Source organism: Dendropsophus ebraccatus, chromosome 5 (genome assembly GCF_027789765.1).
Source record: "Dendropsophus ebraccatus isolate aDenEbr1 chromosome 5, aDenEbr1.pat, whole genome shotgun sequence".
NCBI lineage: Eukaryota > Metazoa > Chordata > Amphibia > Anura > Hylidae > Dendropsophus > Dendropsophus ebraccatus.
The window spans coordinates 126,953,617-126,974,885 of record NC_091458.1 but is presented as its reverse complement, the minus strand read 5'-3'; the positions used below and the strand labels follow the sequence as shown (position 1 = coordinate 126,974,885).

Sequence of the window (21,269 nt, the reverse complement as noted above, 5' to 3'; positions counted from 1 at the left end):
GTCTCCTCTTTTCCACAGCTTCTCGATCGCCGCAGCAGCCTGGGGACCGGGAAGCTGCGGAGCACAGCAGACAAGGCAGCATTTGGCCAAGCATTGCTTAGCTATAAAGACGGATCGATAATGGGCCAAAACGGGCCGATTCGGCCTATCGCTCCGTGTGATAAGGCCCTTACAGTATATGTTATAGGTTGATGGGATTTTAGGGCCCCAGCATTCTTTTAAACACACAGAAGTAGTTTGTAGCTGAAGAAATGCAAAGTCTATGTATGCATATGGGATAGCTGATACATAATGTATGATACATAATGTATGAAGTAAGCAGTGGCTATAAAGGAAATATCTGAATAATTGTTATGAATTGTGGCTTCTATGCACCATTGTTAATCTTATGTTAGGCTTATATAGTAATATATAGTAATATAGTAATGCATTCAATTATATCAGTTCTGTAATATACTCATAAATATATACATATACGGTGTACTATGAGACAATCTGCAGCTATGGGTCAGAGAGCTCCGAGGTGGCGTCTAATAATCTCGATCATTTACATTCGGGAGTATAGTCATTATTATAACACACGGCCCGTCTGCTGATGGATGTGAGGCTTTCCATTTTCATGACACATAATGCAGCGGGGATTTTTTCTGTAGCTGTTAGTGCTCAATAGGACCATTATTATGGGAATGGGAGATAAGAAGTAGAGTCTTCCTCCCTTTGCCAGAGCGCTGGTTGCAGACCTAGTTGCAGTAATAGAGTGAACAGTGTTAGAAGACAAAGCCAAGGCTAGTCTAACAAGAAGCCCATTGTTGCTGGAACTCTCTCTGATGCTCTTGTTTCCTTTTCAAGAGACAGTTTTCATTTTGTAAAGGTCATATTACCGTATGAGCCTGTTACAGAAACCACATTACTAATGGTCCCTCAATGTTTAAAATGTATGAAATGTCGTCTTCATGAAAAAACATCTTATTAACTCAAGTAAATACTCTCTCAGTCTCTACCCATCAATGGTTTATATTATTTTGCTGATTTACTCTTTAGGGTATGTTCACACACATTGGAGTTTCACTGCGGTAATACCATGAAGGAGGGCAGGACAACAAATGATTAGTTACTGCAATGAAGTGACGCAGTAAGGGTTCTTTTAGACCAGATTTCTTGGCTGTGGGAGCGCAATGAGCACCGGTCAGCGAGATTAGCAGCATAATAATAATAATAATAATAATAATAAAAAATGCTTTTATTTGTATAGCGCACACAGATTCCGCAGTACTTTACATCGTTTTTGCCAAATATTGCTCCCTGTCCCCAATAGGGCTCACAATCTAAATTCACCTATCTGTATGTTTTGGGTGTGAGGAAACTGGAGTACCCGGAGGAAACCCCTGCAAACACAGAGAGAACATACAAACTCTTTGCAGATGTTGCCCTTGGTGGGATTTGAACCCAGGACCCCAGTGCTGCAAGGCTACAGTGCTAACCACTGAGCCATCGTTTGCTGGGCCTTTAAATCGAGCATATGAGTTGCATGAACGATCCTTGTATCATTCATGCAGCCCTGGAAACTGACAGCACAGATATGTATATATTTCTGCGGTCAGTTTCCAGATTACAAGCAGTAGTGTGTACTTACCAGCCAAGCTGCCTGTAATCCGGTATCTGGCTCTCCGGTCCTTGCTCCAGCTATATTTTCACGCACAACATTTTCCAACTGTCAGTCATTCAGGAGGAGGCGGGGGCCTGAAGTTGCAACAGTGGCCGAGTGAACAGAGAGCCATATGCTGGATCACAAGCAGCGTGGCTGGTAAGTATATACTATGGGGGACATGTATCAAGGAGCGAAATCTTATTTTTTGGCGGAAAGTGGCCATTTGCGAATAAATTTATTCGCAAATGGCCGTTTTGCGAATAGAATATTTGCAAATGGCCACTTTCCGCCCAGTACGCCGGGGGGGCGGGAGGGGGTGTGAAGGGGGCAGTAAAAATAAGCAGGAAGCCTACTCCAGCTCTGAGCTGGCGTAGGTTTCCTGCCGCACGCACTGGCGCGCACGGGATTTATGTAGAGGCAGTCCGCCTCTACATAAATCTCTGTAGTGCCGGAGCTGTGGGGACATTTTTAAGTCCGGTGCATAAAACGCTGGACTTAATAAATTTCCCCTATGTGTGCAGCCGATAATGATACATATTTGAGCTGCTCTGTCACTCTCCCCATAGACAGGTCTCTACAGTTTCTGCGGGGAAAGTCTTTTTGTATGCAGATAATGGCATATTTGCCTAATAAACCCAATTACAAAGTTTCTTAAAATCTCCTACTATCGTACTATTGATTTCTGCAAAAAAAAAAAAAAAAAAAACAATAAACAAAAACAGTGACACTTTAATTAGTGCCAAGCAGCTGCTTCTATGTTGCCTATGGAGCATGGTGTTGCATATTGAGCCACGTTTGGTGCGAACTGCTGCAGAATTCTGGGTTAGTTGCAGTAATAAGCCTTTTTTGTAGTCTTTCATGCTAGAAATTATTATATGAGTGGAAGAAATTGCATTCCTAAAGTACAGGCTGTGTCAAGTGTTCATCTCCTGTGGATTGGAAATCTACTGGCAGCAAGAGAACTTCCTACTATATAGATTTTCTTCTAGTCACATGACCGCCAACATTCCTGTCTAGACGCACAATGACTGCTTGCCCTCCTGTTGCCCTTTGGCTTCTACTTATGGGTCACAATGCGTTCCCTGCTGTACTTCATCCAAAGCAGAAGGGGAATAACACTCAGTCCCTTTTCTGTTATTCATCACAAAGCTAACTACTGTTAAACATACTGTTATAGTGTAGTATAGTGTGTATATACTATTATATAACACACAGCTTTTTCTAAGGCTACGTTCACATCATGTTTTCAGCTACACGTCAGGATTTTCTTTAAAAAAAAGGATGCTGACGTGCAGCCAGACGTACGGCCAATGGGCAAGTGACTTGATTTGTAACTACATCTGTTCATTTGCCGGACGTATACTTCTTTCGTGCAGGGCTAGTGGAAGGCCACCCTTTTGAGTCCTGCACATCGGGCAGATGGACAGAACATAGTCACAAAATGACTCTGTCCTGCCCATTCACTGGGGCCATTGGCTGCATGTCCGTATTCTTTTTTCATAGATTCCCAACATGTAGCCCGACGTGGGGCTGAAAACGTGATGTCAACATAACCTTGGCTGTATACAGTTTTAGGGTTTCCTCTGAAAACTGTAACTATAACTGTACAGCTCTACACTGTAATCTTCAGAGATATTTCAGGAGACCTCACTGCACAGGTGGGTGACCATGCGGAGAATAACGGAGACGTTCAAGCAGACGAAGTTCATACGTGTCTTTGTTGTTTTTACCATCCCAGGATAGAAATAGTTAAAGAAAGCTGCAACTACATTCTCGCAGTTGAATGAAAATCCGCGAGGAAAATGCAGAGCCATAAGCCATAACAGTAGAGTGAAACGTGAAATCTGCTGCGATACTGTATTTTTAGTGCGATGCCCTTAAAAAAAAAAATCGCACAATATTCTTTGTTGTGTAATCTGGTCCTTTCATTCTTCAGATGAGTAATAAATGAAAGCTGGGCTCTGAGTGGTTGACAGGGCCAGATTTTCTGTTATTAAAAAAAAAAGTGTTTTTTTTTTGTTTGTTTTTTTAAATAAAAATTGCATTTTGATTACTGTTTTTATACATCTGTAGAACGTACCAGGATTATTCCTTACATAGTCCTTGTTATTATATCCAGTGTAAATAGTTGGGAGAAAAGGCTTGAGCGCTCAGCAGCCCCCTCACTCCTGTAGGCCTCCCATCTGAAAACTGTAACATCTGTTCTAGCATCATTCATCTATGCGGAGAGGCTGTCTGGATGAGATATGTGCCCAGACTTAAGTGTATGGGAACTGCCCTAGGGAAGCTTTTTACAGAAGCAGTGCTTTATATCTTTTCTTCTAGTTTAGCCATATGAACAGTTTACAACCAATGTTAATTTATTCATATGTCCCAAGAACAATGTGTGCTGCCATTCATCTTTGGTGCTTCCTACCTTAGCTTGTACCAACCTAGTTAGAGCCAATATTGTAAAATGCTACAAACCATGTGTAGGGCATCAGCGTAGATTTCTGGATTAGCTATGTAGCTATTTGGCTACTCTACAATAAAAATGACAAAAAAAAGCAAAATCTTAAGTGTGACTTAACAGTACTTTACAGATACCAGTGGATTCCTATAATATACTCTATAATATACATTATGTTAAAAAGAGCATATAGATTAGTGATGGATAGTTCATGAATGATCAGCTCAAAATGAGCTAATCTTTAAAGTGAACTATATGATCTAGTTCACTTTCCTAGCAAAAATTAGTTCATCATGAACTAAAGCCAGGGGAGTCCAGCACAGCAGCTCCAGCTCCATCACTGTCACACTGCCATTAGCTTTCCATTTATATTTTTGCCTGTGTGAAATGCAATAAAATCAGCCACTAGGCGTCTTACTTACTGGAAAACTGCAGTCCAGGCTCCGTCACTGAGGCCATTTGGTCTATAAGGCCCCGTTCCCACGGAATTGTCCGCCGCGGAATGCCGTTAGCCTCCCGCTCATAATGGGAGTCTATGGGAGGCGCGCGCTCCTGCTCTGTACGCGCTGAAGACTGAACATGTTCATTCTTCAGCGCGGACAGGGCAGGAGCGCGCGCCTCCCATAGCCTCCCGCTCGGAGGCTAACGGCATTCCCCGGTGGACAATTCCGTTGCGGAATTCCGCTACCTTTCCTCAGTGGGAACGGGGCCTAATAACAGCAAAAAACGAGACTAAATGCAGGAAGTGATGTCAGTTGACCGAGTGAAGATAAATGCTGATTGGCCAGAAGCCACCTATCGGCTCAGAGTGAAATGCAGAAACATGAGTAATTAAAAAAAATGGGCAACAAACCTAAAACTATATATTTGCGGGGGAAGGGGGGGGGAGTATTTTTTATATATCATGGGAAACCAATCACTGATCTCAGGGAGACCAGCCAAAGATAACACTGTTAAAGCGCTCAATACAGTGAAATAGGAATATGCAAAAAGGGGCCTGTGGAGCCTCATTTAAGAGTATCAAAACACAGTACTAGCCAGATATCCCTCCGAGAAGGGCCCAGCCAAGGGGTGGCTCCTGTAGGGAAACCATTAAAGGGAACCATTCAGCCCAATTGGGCTGATATGGTTCCCAGGAGCGCTGTATAAAGCGGCCGCTGAAGAAGGTTTATACCGGAGAAAAACAAGTTTTATTCTACGGGCGTTTCAGGCAGAGGCGGTGAGGTAGTCATCTAGGTGGTTCCCCGTCCGTCACTCCGCGCTCGGAGGGGATAATTGCCAGGCAGTGAGATCCGTTACTGGCCTCTCTGCCTGTCAACCATCCCTCTGAGCACGCTGACTGCAGGAGCTTTATACAGCTCTCCTGGGAATCATATCAGCCCAATTGGGCTGATTGGTTCCCTTTAAGTGGACCTATAAGTCAATGTAAAAACCAAGGCCAGGTACCCATCCAGAGACAGCTGTTTTATGGTTCTGGCTAGTCCTTTGTTTTGAGACATTTATATGTCATGGCACAGGCACAACAAAAAATGATAGCACGTAGCAGCAGCAGCTTTATACAGTAGAAAATGGCCCATTATTGGCCTCTCTCCTTGTCACTCATCCCGCCGAGCGCTGAGGGGCAGAGAGTGGTGACTAGACACGGGCTGGGAGCTGCCCAGATGACTACTTCCCTACCTCTGCCTGCTGCGTGCCCGAGCATTGTAACCTAATTTTTCCCAGATAAAGCCACTGCTGCAGTCGCGGCCGGTATGTGGCGCAGTTGGGCTGATTGGTTTCCTTTTTAAGTAACTACAACCTCAGATGAACAACATACAGCAGATTTAATTTTGTAATTATTAACTTAAAGCAAGCCTGACATTTAAAAAAAAAAAGTTCATTCAATTAACCCTTCAGAATGGTGACAATGTGATTTTAGTGCTCTCACAGTTGTATTTGAACCCTCAAGAGTCCTTTCCATGGTGCAGAACTATTTCTTACTCTTATTTCATGACTTTCTTTCTTTTACTTCTCTGGGCAATCACAGCACAGGACATGCTTTTCTCTCTATGCCAAGACTTAATGCTGATTAGGATGCACTGTGCATTTGTCAGTACACTTCTATAGATGTGATAAAAGGTTACTGATGCACTGACTTTGCAAGGTGCTGTATGAGCAGAAATGACAGAAACCGCAGCTGGACAGCATGGACTGGGTTTAACCTAGCACTGCCTGCAGCCACTGAGAAGATAAAGGGGCTTATATGATTGATGGCATATTTACATCTTAGGTCATAAATCACTGATCAGCGGGATGTTGATCAAATGTTCGGTGCCCCGCACAACAGTGGTTGTGGCTGGATACTCTGCACTGTTCTTTGTGTTATAGTGGCACCAGATAACTGCAGCTCAGCTCCTGTTCACTTCAGTGTGAGCTAAGCTGTAGTTTCCTGGCGCCCCCATGACCCGATTAATGGCACAGGGCTTTCACTCTCAGCCCTTTGTGAAGGGACAGCGAACTATGGAGTGCCGTGCGTGCTGGCTTTAAGCACTTCGCTGATCGGTGATTCATGGCCTATGTTGCGCCTGCCTCCGGCCCAACTATACACTAAGGAGTTAAAATGGTTAAGCTATGTGTTTAGAGGCTTTTCACCCCGGTATTACTAGGCTGCTGCTGTTTGGTTATTAAAAAAAAGTGGGTAGGGTCACTTATTTTGGCTATTCCCAGCCTAATATTACTAGCCTGTTACCAGTCCAGACCAGGTGCACAATGTTTTTATTTTCCGGGACTGATGGTACCTAGCTTTTCTCAGAACCCTTTTGACAGTGGAATAGATAAGTGTTGGCCCTTTTACAGTCTAAAAAACACTAAATTTCCTTTCACTGACATAGTCCACCAAATCTGACATAGTCTTTAGCATGCCACACCTGACAGACAGATTAAAGGAAAAATGTGGGGTTTCAGATTTCTGCGAGCGGTCGCATGTGCTGAGTGAAGTTCTGATGGCTGTGGAAATGTCCTAAGTAGGGATGGTCCGAACCTGCCGAGGTTCGGGTTCTTATTGAACCCGAACGCTTAGCAGCAGATTCCCGCTGTCTGCCTGCTCCGTGGAGCTGGCGGATACAGCTGGAGTAACGCCTGGAAAACTGGGATACAGCCTATGGCTTTGGCTGTATCCCAGTTTTCCAGGCGGTCCTCCCGCTGGATCTGCCCGCTGCACGGAGCGGGCAGACAGCGGGAATCATTGCCGAGGGTTCGGACCATCCCTAGTCCAAAGCATGGATGGGTTTTGTGCACGAGCAATATTATAAAGAAATGACCCAAACCTCTCTCGGTAGCCGCTCCTGCACACACAAGTTTGAAGGTTTTTTACTCCTTAGCACCATAACACCACCAGTTGCAAATAAGACAAATGGCACCCCGCCATGGTGTCTATAAATATATAAAGTAACCCCCCACCCCCGACTAGGGTCTATAACTACTCTAAGACACACAATAGTAGTGGTCACACACAGTTGGGTCCCTGGGCTGGGTAGGTGGTGGTGCCCTAGGCAGGCGCCAACCCTGCCCGCCCTTTGTCTTAGCTCAGATGGCTGGCCACAACGTCACCCAATGACAACAGATTACCGACACTAGCCCAGCTGATCTGCAGGCAATTGATTTAATAACATTTTCCTTACTCAGTTTTAATAACTACACTGAAGAAAATGCTTTCTGATTTTCTGTGTTTGCTCTTTTCCCTGGGTTTAAGGCTGGTTAAATACAGGCAACTTTTTAAAGTTCATTTGCAGAGGATGATAATGTTTGCTGAGAGGCCTGCTTCTAAGTGCAGGGGGCGACTGAACAAACTCTGGTGGGTGATGCCATCCTATGACTGAACAATGTAATGCTTGATGACTTCTAGGTAATATTTCCCGTATGAGTGGTCTGGATGATAGAGGATTAAATTATAAGAATATTGAGAAAGTGAGCAAGCAGGTTTTTATGTTGCCTCATTCCTTTTTGTTTTCAAAGAGGTAAAGAGGTTCCTTCCTACGGGGAGAAAGACAGAGGCTATTTAAAAGTACAGTATTTTTAAATGTTTTAGAGTTGTAGGTCCTGGTCAGCGTCCTTTAGTAAGGCATTGATGTCACATATAATATGTATGATGGAGAATTGTGAAAAGTTTACCATGGTTTACAAACATGTTGAAAGAAGGAGGTTCTGTATAGGATTAGGGAAGCAAGTTACTCCAAGCATTACACTGTAGATGGTTAACTTTATTCAGTTAGCCCTTGAGGGACTAGATGTGGATCTCCAAAGGGTTAAGATTAGAGATAAGCGAATCGGTCATCTAAACTCAGCTTATCGCTTTGTTTGATCAGCGCTCTACTCATCATGCCGATGGCTTTTCAGTGCTGCTCCGCTCCCTGCCACTCCTCCCAGGATGCTGGGAAAAGCTGGATCTAATCCTGGGAAACATCTCCCAGTTTCCCCAGACTGGATCCAGCTTTTCCACAGCACCCGGGGTGGAGTGGCGGGGATGGAGCAGTGCTGAAAGGCCAGAGGCATGATGAGCGGAGCGCTGACCAAACAAAGCAATTCGCTTTGTTTTGATAAGCGATTCACTAAGCTCTAGTTAAGATGACAATACACATTAGACAGAAGTAGGCTGATTGACACTGGGCCCACCTCATTTACATATACAGAAAAACATCTGCAGAATGGGGCAGAGGATCTCCGGATGAACAGCACCGCTGGAATCAGTGTGGTGGAATATGCCACAAGCAAAAAAAGGTTTAATAAAGCGCTGTCAGGGGTGTCACCAGTGACAATAAATGGTGAGTGCCGCTACCTTTCTGGCCATTTAAAATTTACCCATCATATGTTTTATGTTTCAGGTCTACAAGGGTGAATTTCAACTTCCAGACTTTCTGAAAGAGGTGCCACAGGTACAATTTACTTTTAGATTACTTTCTACCTGAATTATGTTGTCAATTTTGTATTAAAGGGGTATTCTACTAAAAAGCATTTTTACATCAATAAATAGGTCACCTATAGCTTTATATATCTGCAATATAATGTAATTACGGCTTCTGCGTTGTTTCTGTGCTTTCTGCGGTAACTCGCCTCCTCTGGACACTGAAAAGCTGCTAGATGAAGTCCACTCCGACATGTCCTTTCTCTGACCCCCAAGACCGTGTCAACCCTCTCTTCAGTAGGCCGGGCAAGCGATTATATCCCGCTGCACAGAGCTGATGGCCGACCCGCTCCCCTGCTATTACTCCGCCGGCACCATCCCCCATCTGACGCGCAGCACGCATGTGACAGCCGTCCCGCTACAGTGAAGTTACTTCTCCTGGCTCCTGCTGTGCTCTGATTTCTTCTGGTCAGGTCTGGATGCTGGTCAATACAGGTGGAGCTAATGCTCTGCTTTAAACAGGCATTGCCAAGTGGCAGAACAGGGAGTACAGGGCTCCCCTCCTTCTGCCAGCTATTCAGTGACCTTTATAAATAACCCAATTGAAAAAAACTTTACCTCTCAAAGAATTCACAACAGGGTTTAGGAACTTTCCCTTTAAGTGGTTTACAGGAATTAAAACAAAGTAAAGCTGAATTTTTAGACAAAAACAGACACCTATTCACATGCTAAGTAAAGCAGTAAATATGGAGGCATGCTGCTATAAAAATTTTTTTGGGGAAAAGTATTTAAGTATTGAGTCTCAGATAAGTAATATGTTGAGATGTAATATGCTTTGATAATTCAGGACACTTCATCCTCTTGTTCTGAACTTGGCAATGCCATCATCTCTTGGTGACAGGCTTTATATTCATACACAGATACTATTGCCAAATGTTACTGATGTCCAAGAAGCTGGAAGCTGAGAGTTTGATAGAGTTGTCATGCTGGAGAGTTACAGAGATACTGTTACAGATATGACAGGTCCATTCTGTAACCTTTTAGATAAGGTATTAACAGTATCATAAGAAAATCCCTAAAGTAAAGGGTTTATTCACACAAGCAGATTTTTTTTTTTTTTTAAAACAAAATTACAACAGATGTGAGGTCTAGTGACCAGAATGTAAAACAGCATAGTGATCTATGAGGCAGTCAGATCTGGTCATTAGACAAACGGTTGGGTCAGGACATGCATCCATAATGTCATTATGTGAAAGGGGGCTGTCATTTCTGCTCTTGAAAAATATTATTCTTATTTTTCGAGGCTGTCTTCATAAATCTGTTACAATTTTTTTTTATTGTTTATGTTCTTAGACAAGATTTGTTTTGTGCGAATTTTTTTTTTTTTTTTTTGCTCTTTACCAGCAGGAAATACAGATTTTAAATACTGAAATGAAATTGTTTGTAGGTTTGAATGTTCTCTAATAGGAATAGAAACACTACTTATCCTTCACACATTAAAGCGTAACTGTCATGTTTTTTTTTTTATTGCAGAAATCAGTAGTATAAGCGATTTTAAGAAACTCTGTAATAGGTTTCATCAGCCAAAAAAGCCTCCTTCTGTACTCAAGAAGCAATCTCCCAGCCTCCCCCCCTGACTTCTTATCTGTGCATTATCAGGCAAACACGTCTTCATTACAGAGAAGCCAGTGAAGACGGGCTCTGCTCTCTCCATTCTATCCTTATGGAGGGGGGAGGGGCTGAGGGAGATGAGGGAGCAGGAAGAGGTGACATGAAGGTCAGCTGTTTGTAGACTGTCTGGGCAGCTAAAACGCTAAATTCAGGTGTCAGAAAGGTCAGTGCTTATCTATGAACTTAGGGTGGTATTACACGGGCCGAGCAGGGCCCGATAATACCTGTAAACGAGCAGCGATCTGCTAGATCGTTGCTTGTTTACTGGGCCTATTACACGGCCCGATAATCGTTTGACAAGAGCTGCAAGGACATCGTTACCGATGTCCTTGCAGCCCTTGCTAAACTGGCATACATTACCCATCCACGTTCCAGGGCTGCTCCTGCCGTCCGCTTCTCCGGGGTCCCGTGTGCGCTCTAGCTTCACAGCGGCCTGTCAGCTGGTAGGCCGCTCAGCCAATCACAGGCCGGGACCGCCGCGGCCTGTGATTGGCTGAGCGGCCTATCAGCTGACAGGCCTCTGTGAAGCTAGAGCGCGCGCGGGACCCCGGGAGAAGCGGACGGCAGGAGCAGCCCTGGAACGTGGATGGGTAATGTATATCGTTAGTCGCCGGCCACGCACCGCTATTACACGCAGCGGTGCGCGGTCGGCGTCCGACAAAAATAGGGTCTAACCTATATCAACGATCAGCCGATGATCGTTGTCATCGGCTGATCGTTGCATTTATTACACGGAGCGATAATCGGCCGAATCGGGCCAATTCGGCCGATTATCGTTCCGTGTAATAGTACCCTTACTGAGAGAAGATTGCAGGGTGTTGTGCTTTGCAGAAATCCTCCGTGCTCAGTCACTCCTAACAGCCCCTCCCCTCTCCATAGCCACATAATGGAGACAGAAATCCTGCTTTATCTGATGTGAGGGGGGAGGCTGGGACATTGCTTTTTCAGTACAGAAGGAAACTCTTTAAGTACATAAAACCTATTACAGAGTTTCTTAAAATCGCTTGTACTACTGATATTTAATGTTTTCAGAAAAATGGCCCTGAAATAACAGTTACACTTTAAGGTTCCAGTATTCGTATAAAGTGCATTGTGTATTGTACAGTTTTCAGCTTCTGCCAGAAGAAGATAAAAATATTATATTGTCAAGTAGAAGTCTTTTAATAGAAGTGCATGTTAACGTCCACGAAGGATGTTGCGTCTGATCACTGCGGTCCAGCAGCTTTGCAGATTAGGTTCTGCTGATACCTTTCTACTCATGACTGAGCAAAACAGGCGGAATTCCACGGCATAGCTCCCCACCGCGGAATCCTGCTTGTCTTAGTGTCACACAGTGTCTTTATGGGATGACTCTCGCGCCTCTGCTCCTGCTGCTCTCCGCTTAAAGAATTGACATGGCTGCCCGGCTAGATCATCTTGTCAGCCCATAGAGGATAGCAGCGGTCTGCTGCCGCCGCTCCCATCCCGTGGAGCGGCGGCAGCAGATCGCTGCTATCACAGTCGTTTGTGTTTCAACATGTTTGAAACACAAACAACTGCAATAATCAGCCGACATGAGCGATGTCGGCTGATCGTTGCCTTCTATTCCAGGGGGGCGATTATTGGCCGAATACGGCCGATAATCGTTCTGTGGAATAGGGCCTTAAGGCTGGGATTTCTACATGTCTTCATTGCTTCTACCATTATTGATAAGGTGAATTCTACCTTTTATTATCCACCTTAATCCCAAGTGACTATCCCTGTTCAAATTAAGTAAGATGAGCGCTAGCAATATATTTTAGGGACTAAGCAGGTAGGATGGGCAAATACACATGTCCCTTGTCCTCCATGTACAGAATGATCTTTGTTTTATATAATAACTTTTTCCCCTCTCTCTTTTGCACCATTGTATAGCTGTTCCTTTTGATATTCGGAAACTACTAAAATAAAGGCTGTGAAAATGGTCAAATACTAAATTTGCCTCTGCTTCAGTTGATGGCAGTGAATGGGACGTATTGGCTGTCCCTGAGATGTAGAAGCTTAGAGCACTAGCAGTATGTGAATGTTTCCTGCAAACCATTGAAGTCTTCATGTTCTGGCTGTAGAACTTTGACCAGTATGTAGCTCATCTATAAGCACTGGTGTGGATCAGCGACTATCTACCCATAGGCAGGAGGTGTACAATAATCCTGCTTTGATTCATGAATCTGTTTTATACCCCTTGGCAAAGCTGGTTGGTTTACTACTGCAATGCTTATGACTAAGAGTAGACAAGGTGCTAAGGAACATTCCAATGATTTATCGATTAAACCATTGTATAGTTTATCATGGCTGCTCTACGCAAATGCCTCAATAAAACCTTCCAGGAAAGAGTCCTATATTCTGAACAATTATTATATTCTTGGCTAGGCTGGAAATGTTCATGCATAATTCTTAGCATGCTGTCATCTTATTGGACATTGTGGTCATTTGTACAACGCTGAAGGACAATAGAAAGTAATGGAATAAGTATGGTGTATGATATATTTGGTGTCCTGTTCGTACGAACCTGAACCATCAGCATTTGAATCCCGCTATCTTCCCATTTCTTGGGGAAGGTGGAGACAGCCAAAGTCCTGCCTGGAAAACAGGTATACAGCCTATGCCTGTTTTCCAGGCAGGACTCGTGCTATCTCCACCTTCCCCATGGAACGAGAAGACTGCAGGATTATAATGCAGATGGTTCAGGTTCGTAGGAACCCAAACCTCTGCCAGGTTCGCTCATCTCTAGTGTCCTATCATCTGACCCAGGAGCCTGCTCTAAAGAGTCCATGTTAGGGGCTGTTGAAGTCACTTTGTGGCTGCACACCATAGTAATGCACCAGGATACCATGAAAAGGCATTTCGATGTATACCACTAAGTGCTCATGTTTCAATAGACCAGGTTTGCTTACTTCTGATTGCATTTGGTCTGTTTTACGATGGTTACACCATGTTTAAAACAGACCAAAGTACATGTTGTCCATTGAATCCTGTGGCTGTACTGTGGTTATGTTGTCTTATGCCTTGAAATATTTTTTATTAATTGTATACCTGTGGAATATGACACGATTGGGATTCATGCCTGGAAGTCAGTAAGATCAGCTGTAGGTTATTATCCCTCTCTGCTATTAATGACAAATGTAGTAAGTGCCCAAGAAGAAGAAGATAGAGTGGGAGATGAGACAGCCGCCCCTAGCGACCAATCAGACGTCAAATCTGATCTCCAGAACATTCTACCATTTATTTCTATGGCTCTGTTCTTCCCCATCCCTCGTCATGAGATACCACTAGGCCTGGCTGTCATATCTGAGACTTTGATGCTCTGTACCTGCACATTCATGTCTCTATAGCTCTGGCTGAGGCTAATCCCCTCACCTATGCATTGCTAGGGAGACACACAGCACTAATGATAATATCACCTGTGTGTGCAGTGTGCTGGAGATTCTCCCATTCATTTCTGTGGGGCGGTCTTGCCCACCCCTCCTCCTCTCATGTACATCTGGCAAGGACGGAACCTTCGTTCTAACCTTCCCGGGCACCAAATGTATCTGCGTGCCAAATTTGTGGTCAAACTGTTCAGGCGTTCGAAAGTCTATAGAGGACGGACAGGCATTCATTCATTTATACACACACATACATATATATATATATATATATATATATATATATTATATACTGTGGGTGACTCTGTACCCACAATCTGACCCCCCCCCCAAACCGCTTATACCTTCAGATAGCTGCTCTTAATCCAAGATCTGTCCTGGTGTCTGCTCGGTAGGTGATGCAGTTATTGTCCTAAAAAACTACTTTAAAACTGGCAGCCCTGTACCCAACAGCCGTGGCTTAGTTTATGTATGAATTAGGCTGGCACAACCTCTCTGTCCCTCCTCCCCACCCTTCTCATCATTAGGAATGCTCCAGGCAGATTTTCTACTATTCACCACCTGTGTCAGCCCGGCACATGGGCTGGATCATTAAGGCACCTGTGTAGTTTTCACTGCAGAGAAATAGGAAAAATGGTGAAGAGGAGGGATGGAGGGGTGGTGCAAAGTTAGGGCTCAGATACTCCAAGCCACGGCCATTGGGCACGGGGCTGAAAGTTTAAAAGTAGTTTTTCAGGACAATAACTGCATCACCTGCCGAACGGACCCCAGGACAGACCTTGGATTAAAAGCAGCTATCCGAATGTACAAGTGGTTTGGGGGGGTCAGATTGTGGGTACAGAGTCGTTTTAACGCATTAATGACTATGAGATATACTATATAGACAGGTGTTAGAACACCTGCACATGACATCTACAGGAACATGTAGGACATCCCGTTTTATCTTCATGGACATTAGTATGGAGTTGGTTCCTCCCTTTGCAGTTATAACAGTTTTTGCTTCTCTGGGAAGAACACAGATCTTTGTACAAATGTTTGTAAAGGCAGACAGCATTAGTAGGTGCCTGGTTTTATACACATGTGGTAATAGGAATGAGTGAAACACCTTTGTCAATTAAAGGAAATGTGCCGTCCGTAAATGACCTATTTTTATAACCAACATACATTTTTAAAGAAGTTTTTGTTTTTGTTTTTTTTCCCCCCATATTTTCCATCTATATTTTAAAGCAATTCTGATATTTTTCAGCTTTCATTCTAGCCACTATGCCCTATAATAAGCTGTTCTGATCATTTCCCAGCTGCCATCACCTTTCATTAAAGGTGACACCAGTAAGTAGATAAGACACCAACGACAATAGGTGAAGCCCACAGCTCGGCCTCCATGTGGAATAATCTCTGCACTGTTCACGGAGCATGGCCAGAAACCCTTCCCATTCATGTCAATAGGTCAGCTCCAGACTATTAACGTGCGAGAGGCTTGCTGTAAAACATATGTCTAAAAACAGCTCAGGCAAGATGGCTACCTCCATAACAATGTAACAATGAAAGTAAAATACAGATATTATCATCAAAAAACAGAATAGATTAGAAAAATGTTTCTGTATCTGGCTGTAAAAAAATAAAATAAAAAAATCATCTTTTGTTCCTATAGTGTATGACTGTAAACTATGTTCACGTTTTCTATGGGAGCCTCAAACAAAAGGGGGGGCCTTTATTTATTCAGTGTTTATTATGTTACTAAAAATACGGAACCGTCTAATTCCTCCCAATAGGCCGGTGCACCAGCAGCAGTAATGTCTTTACTATTGGCTTGTGGTTTCTATGTGCTGCTAATGCTTCACTGTGCATGCTTCTTTTCTGCCATTAACCAATCTTAAATGCTTGTAAGTAACATAAATCAATTTTATTCCCTTATTTGTGTAAACATGATTCCCTTATGTTTTACAGACTGAAGCAGTAAAGTAGCTGTGCTGTACTTGGTCAAGGTAAGAGCTGGAAAACTCCGTGCCGTGTTAAGTAGGTCTCATGAAACAAGCCTGTGCAGACAGAGATCAATAGCTGCAGTACATGTCATACATCTCGCCAGGGGAGCCATAATCTGTCAATTAATTGCATCAAGTTAAAAGTTTGGATATTCGTTTTCATATAAACTGCAAAACACAGGAATGACGGGAGGTCCCAGCCCTTAAAAATCCTCTCTGCTATGAGGCAGCATAAAGCCGCCCCACTGATGTGTCTTAAATTAACATTACGTTCTGCCGTTTTAACATTCCTATCTGTTATGGAGTGGACCAAGGGGTGAAGGATTTCTGTTTTTCTATCCAAATTTATTTTTAAGATTATTTCAAGGCCTTGGAGAAACAGCTGTTTTCCTGTTGTGTTTTTCCCCTTCATTTCCATGGTTAGTAAGCCATTAAATTTCAATGATCATTTATGCCTAGAGTAACTGCAGCAGAGTACGCTGTATGGAAACGTAATATAGACATCTGTTATCTTTTATATTATGTTTCCTTACAATAGACCAAGGTTAAAGGTTATGCTGAGAATAACTAAGTCTCGGTTACACTTTGTTTCCGTTGCACTTTACATCTTAAAACGTTTTATTATCGTTCTTGCTTCCTCCACGTCTGGTAATGAAGTTTTATTTTTTTTTCTACTGAGTTGGCATAGAACATTAAAAAAAAGTACAGTGGTACCTCAATTTAAGAGTAACTTGAATTGATACTGCTATGCAAGAAGAGCTTGCAGTTTTTCAAAATTGTAACTTGGTTTAAGAGCATTGCTTTGGTTTAAGAGCTCACATAACTGAGTGGGAGCCCTCTTTCCCGGACAGAAAGTGCTGCATTTATGTGCCCACATATGCCCTGCTCATTCCTTCATGCCCCTGCAGTCTCTGTCAGCCCTTGTGTTTCCCATCCTCTCCATTTCTGATATAATGTGCCTGCACTTACACTCAGCCATACACATTGCAGCTATAATGTGCCTGCACTTACACTCAGCTATACACACTGCTGTTATAATGTGCCTGCACTTACACTCAGCCTTCACACACTGCTGTATAGAAAAGTTTCTGCAAACAAACAAAACCAAATGTCAGCTCACCATCCCGCAAGTGTCCCATAAATAGGAGCCAGTGTAACAGGGTATTGCGAGCCGTAACTCGTATGGAATCCAATGGAAAAGTGAAGTCCACAGCTCCTTTAAAACGTGGTAAACTTTATTGTGCGTCCAATATCAGACAAAAAGTGAACATACAGGATAAAAACAAACGCGTTTGTTTTTATCCTGTATGTTCACTTTTCGTCTGATGTTGGACGCACAATAAAGTTTACCACGTTTTAAAGGAGCTGTGGACTTCACTTTTCCATTGGATAGAAAAGTTTCTGTCTCTGTTAGTTATTCCTAAGCCTCGGTTAGACTTTGTTTCCGTTGCACTCTACATCTTAAAACGTTTTATTTCTTTTCTACTTTTTATATCGGCTTAGAACATTAAAAAAGTACAGTGGTACCTCAATTTAAAGGAAACCTGTCCCCTGGCATTCTGGCACTGAGCCCGCCCGACCCCCTGGTGGAGCCCCGGATACTTACCCTTTGCTGGAAGTCCCGCTCCTGGATCCAGTCCCGGGACGGAGATATCGCCGTCGGCAGCCGTGTGCGCGCACGCACCAGAGATGACTCTGACGCCCATAGAGAATGACTGCTCCAGTCTCTGGTAATCAGACGGGCTCTGCGCCGGAATCCCAAATGACAGGTTTCTGTCTCGGTCCTCCTGCACAGCTCTGTGATTCTCCCTTCCTGATTGGTCCATGCTCAACAAACTGCTGCTGTTATTTCAGGTTTATGCCCTTACTATACATGCTGATTGCTCTACTGTACAGTAACTTATAACATTACATATTCAGCTGCTTATAAATGCTTTTTTTCATTTGTTTTAAATGTTATTCAGAATAAAAATAATAATAATAATTTTGGGGCTGTGGAACCAATTCTTTGCATTTCAATGATTTCTTATGAGAAGATTTGCTTTGGTTTAAAAGTGATTTGAATTACAAGCTCAGTCCTGGAACAATACTCATAATCCAAGGTACCACTGTATACTTTAGAGAGTACAGTGAGATTATGCTGTGTGTATGTAACGTCCTTACCTATAATATAGTGCATATACACTGCATATTTCATTCTTTCAGCAGTATACTCACCAATGTTGGTTGGGATCATTTGTTCTGTATGATATAATAGCTAAAATATTTATTATATATTTCTTTGACCTTCACACAGGACTAAAGAATGGACCCATGATGATCATTTCCTCACTGCAAGCAGACTACAATGTGTGTGTGTATTGGCTGTGCCCTGACCAGTCCCCATATGTGTACGGCTTGATAACTGTCTCCACGAGGACACACATCTTCTATGATTACTGGCACTTTCTTATAGCTGGAGCATCAATCCTCTGGCGGCGGTGTAGTACTGTATTTACCAGCTGTATTATGTTTTTACGTAAAACAAATAAAAAAAAAACAACAACCTCTAGATGACACCCCGATTAATCCTATCACTGTGTGGCCTCTCAACATTGCAATGCTGTGACTTTTATTTTTTTTTTTATGTAACATAGGGTGAGATACATTTTAGCAAAGTATATATTAGATGTATATACTCGATGCTTGGACACATGCAGTTGTTTCTCACCAGCAGTGTAATTATGTGTATTGTATACATGTTCAATTACAAGAATCAAAGCCCAAGCTCAACATCCAGTACACTATATATGTTGTACGCTTGGTGTATTTTATACTGGAATGACATGGGATGCATTTTATGGCAAGCATGACAAATTTAATTGTATTGTTCTGTCAACCTTGAAATCAAATGAATACTCTCACTGTACAATGGTATCAAAACCATAAAAGTTGTTTGAATCCCATATACTGGGATAAATCCCCATTTACACAAAGCAAGGTGTCATTCAGTAAGACTAATGAAAATTAACTTTAATGCATGTATGGGGTATCATTTATATTGTTCCATATGATCATTTCATTCCTTCAACAGTTAATGTTAGTTTTATTGTTGTAAATGAAGACAGGGAGGATTCTGCATTTTGTGTGCTCATAAGATTATTCTTTTGTTTAAAAGCTGTCCAACTTTCCAAGGCTATATTAACTCCAGGTTTCTACTGCACCAGGAGATATATGTTAGTAAAGTTCCATAATGTCTAATGTTCCTTAAAGGAGAAGTTCGGTGGGGGGCTGGGAAGAGTACAAAGAACATATGCTTACTGGACCTCATGCCCACGCTGCACCACATCGCCGGGGTTCTGTAACCCACCGAATGGCATTTTCTACCGGCTGTGAGGTACGACACAACCTGGCTGCCACGTCACTGAAGGCTAGGATTTAGCCAGTCAGCGACTGCAACGGTATCCCACCCCATTCACTGACTGGCAAAGCAGGGCATCCCTCAGCCGGGTCATGACGTAAGAGCAGGGGGAGACATGCAGGCTGTTGGCGCGGTCCAGGAGAGGACATGCACTGCACGGATTCCAGGACTGCTAAAGATAGCTTCTTTATTGTGTTCCCCCAACCCCCAGACCGAAATTATCTTTTTGTCCCCCCCACCCCCCGCTGACTTCTCCTTTAATGTGTTCTATGTATGACACTGTATAGCTATACAGATGCTTATGTAACCTATTGTTACATAAGCAGACTTCTCCTTTAATGTGTTTCATGTATGACACTGTATAGCTATACAGTCGCTTATGTAACCTTTTGGCCACTTTGAAACGTGCCATGTTTTATGAGAACACCTTCCATACAGAACCATCACATGTGAATACACACATAGAAACTTGCCAAACTTTTCATTATTTACAGAAAACCTCCTATAATATTACTGTAAAGATTTTCATGGATAAGTTTATTGTCCAAAACACTTTGAGGGGGATTTATTAGGATCAACTTTAGGATCAATGTACTACGGTTACATTAGTCTTAACGCCGTTGTCCAGGAAAAGTTTTTTTTTTTTCTGCTTACCGTGTTTCTTTGAAAGAAAGACAGGACCTTATATTATTATTGAAGTATTGTTTATAATTTAAGTCCATGTGGAGAGAAGAAAAGCCAAGGGCACTCACCTGTCAGTTGTGAAGATTCTTTATTTCATAGTGCAATAAAATCACTGAATTACACACTGATCGGAGCAGACGCCATCCTATGTTATAGCGTGGTCATGATGGCCATTTCGCGCGCATGCGCGCTTCGTCGGATGCCGCCCCTCCTGCAGGTCTAGGTAAAATACCTATAGTGACGTATCAGGAGTGGGCGTTACCAAAAACTAGGTGCAATACAAGCTGGGTTTGAAAACAAACATGGTTACGCTAGTACAAACAGTGAACCTTAAATAAACATGCCTAATTCTATTTTATCGTTTAAACCTCCTTTTCCTTGTGCTCCCGAGGCTAAAATAAGTCTAGCTTCTATTTTTAGGACAGGACATCAACACGCAGCTCCTAAAAATAGAAGCTAGACTTCTTTTAGCCTCGGGAGCACAAGGAAAAGGAGGTTTAAACGATAAAATAGAATTAGGCATGTTTATTTAAGGTTCACGGTTTGTACTAGCGTAACCATTTTTGTTTTTAAACCCAGCTTGTATTGCACCTGGTTTTTGGTAACGCTCACTCCTGATACGTCACTATAGGTATTTTACCTAGACCTGCAGGAGGGGCGGCATCCGACGAAGCGCGCATGCACGCGAAATGGCCATCATGGCGACGCTATAACATAGGATGGCGTCTGCTCCGATCAGTGTGCAATTCAGTGATTTTATTGCACTATGAAATAAAGAATCTTCACAACTGACGGGTGAGGGCCCTTGGCTTTTCTTCTCTCCACATGGAATTGTATTACGATGTTTAAGTGCATTCATAAGGAGCACCCCCGTCATTGATTAACATAAGTATATCATACGTCCAGCCACTCAACTTTATTACGTGCTAGGAGTAGTGCTGGTGAAATCTCTCCACACACCTGTTTATAATTTAAGCCTATTTCAAAAACCCTGCAGAATCAAGCCAGGGCTTATTTTTGGAGAAACAGGGTAAATGTGCACAGGCTGCATGATGAAAAGTTTAAAGCTTGTACTTACCTCCATACACTTTCTGGTGCTGGAGTCGGCAATCACTGGATAAAGCAGGACTCCCCTGATCAGCAACAGTGTCTTGTGCCGACCTCAGTACCAGG

The 21,269-nt window shown here is 43.0% G+C and overlaps 1 protein-coding gene across 2 annotated transcripts in view; it reads left to right on the top strand.

Moving 5' to 3' along the window:
• TPST1 (tyrosylprotein sulfotransferase 1) overlaps positions 1–20,171 on the top strand; it is a 60,783-nt gene extending 40,612 nt beyond the window's left edge. For both annotated transcript variants that reach the window (XM_069971196.1, XM_069971198.1), the window contains exons 4-6: positions 8,957–9,007; positions 15,978–16,015; positions 18,309–20,171. In XM_069971196.1, the coding sequence (XP_069827297.1) occupies positions 8,957–9,007; positions 15,978–15,995 (69 nt within the window). In that variant the 3' untranslated portion in view covers positions 15,996–16,015; positions 18,309–20,171. The remainder of the gene's footprint in view (positions 1–8,956; positions 9,008–15,977; positions 16,016–18,308) is intronic.
• The last annotated feature ends 1,098 nt before the right edge of the window (positions 20,172–21,269 follow it).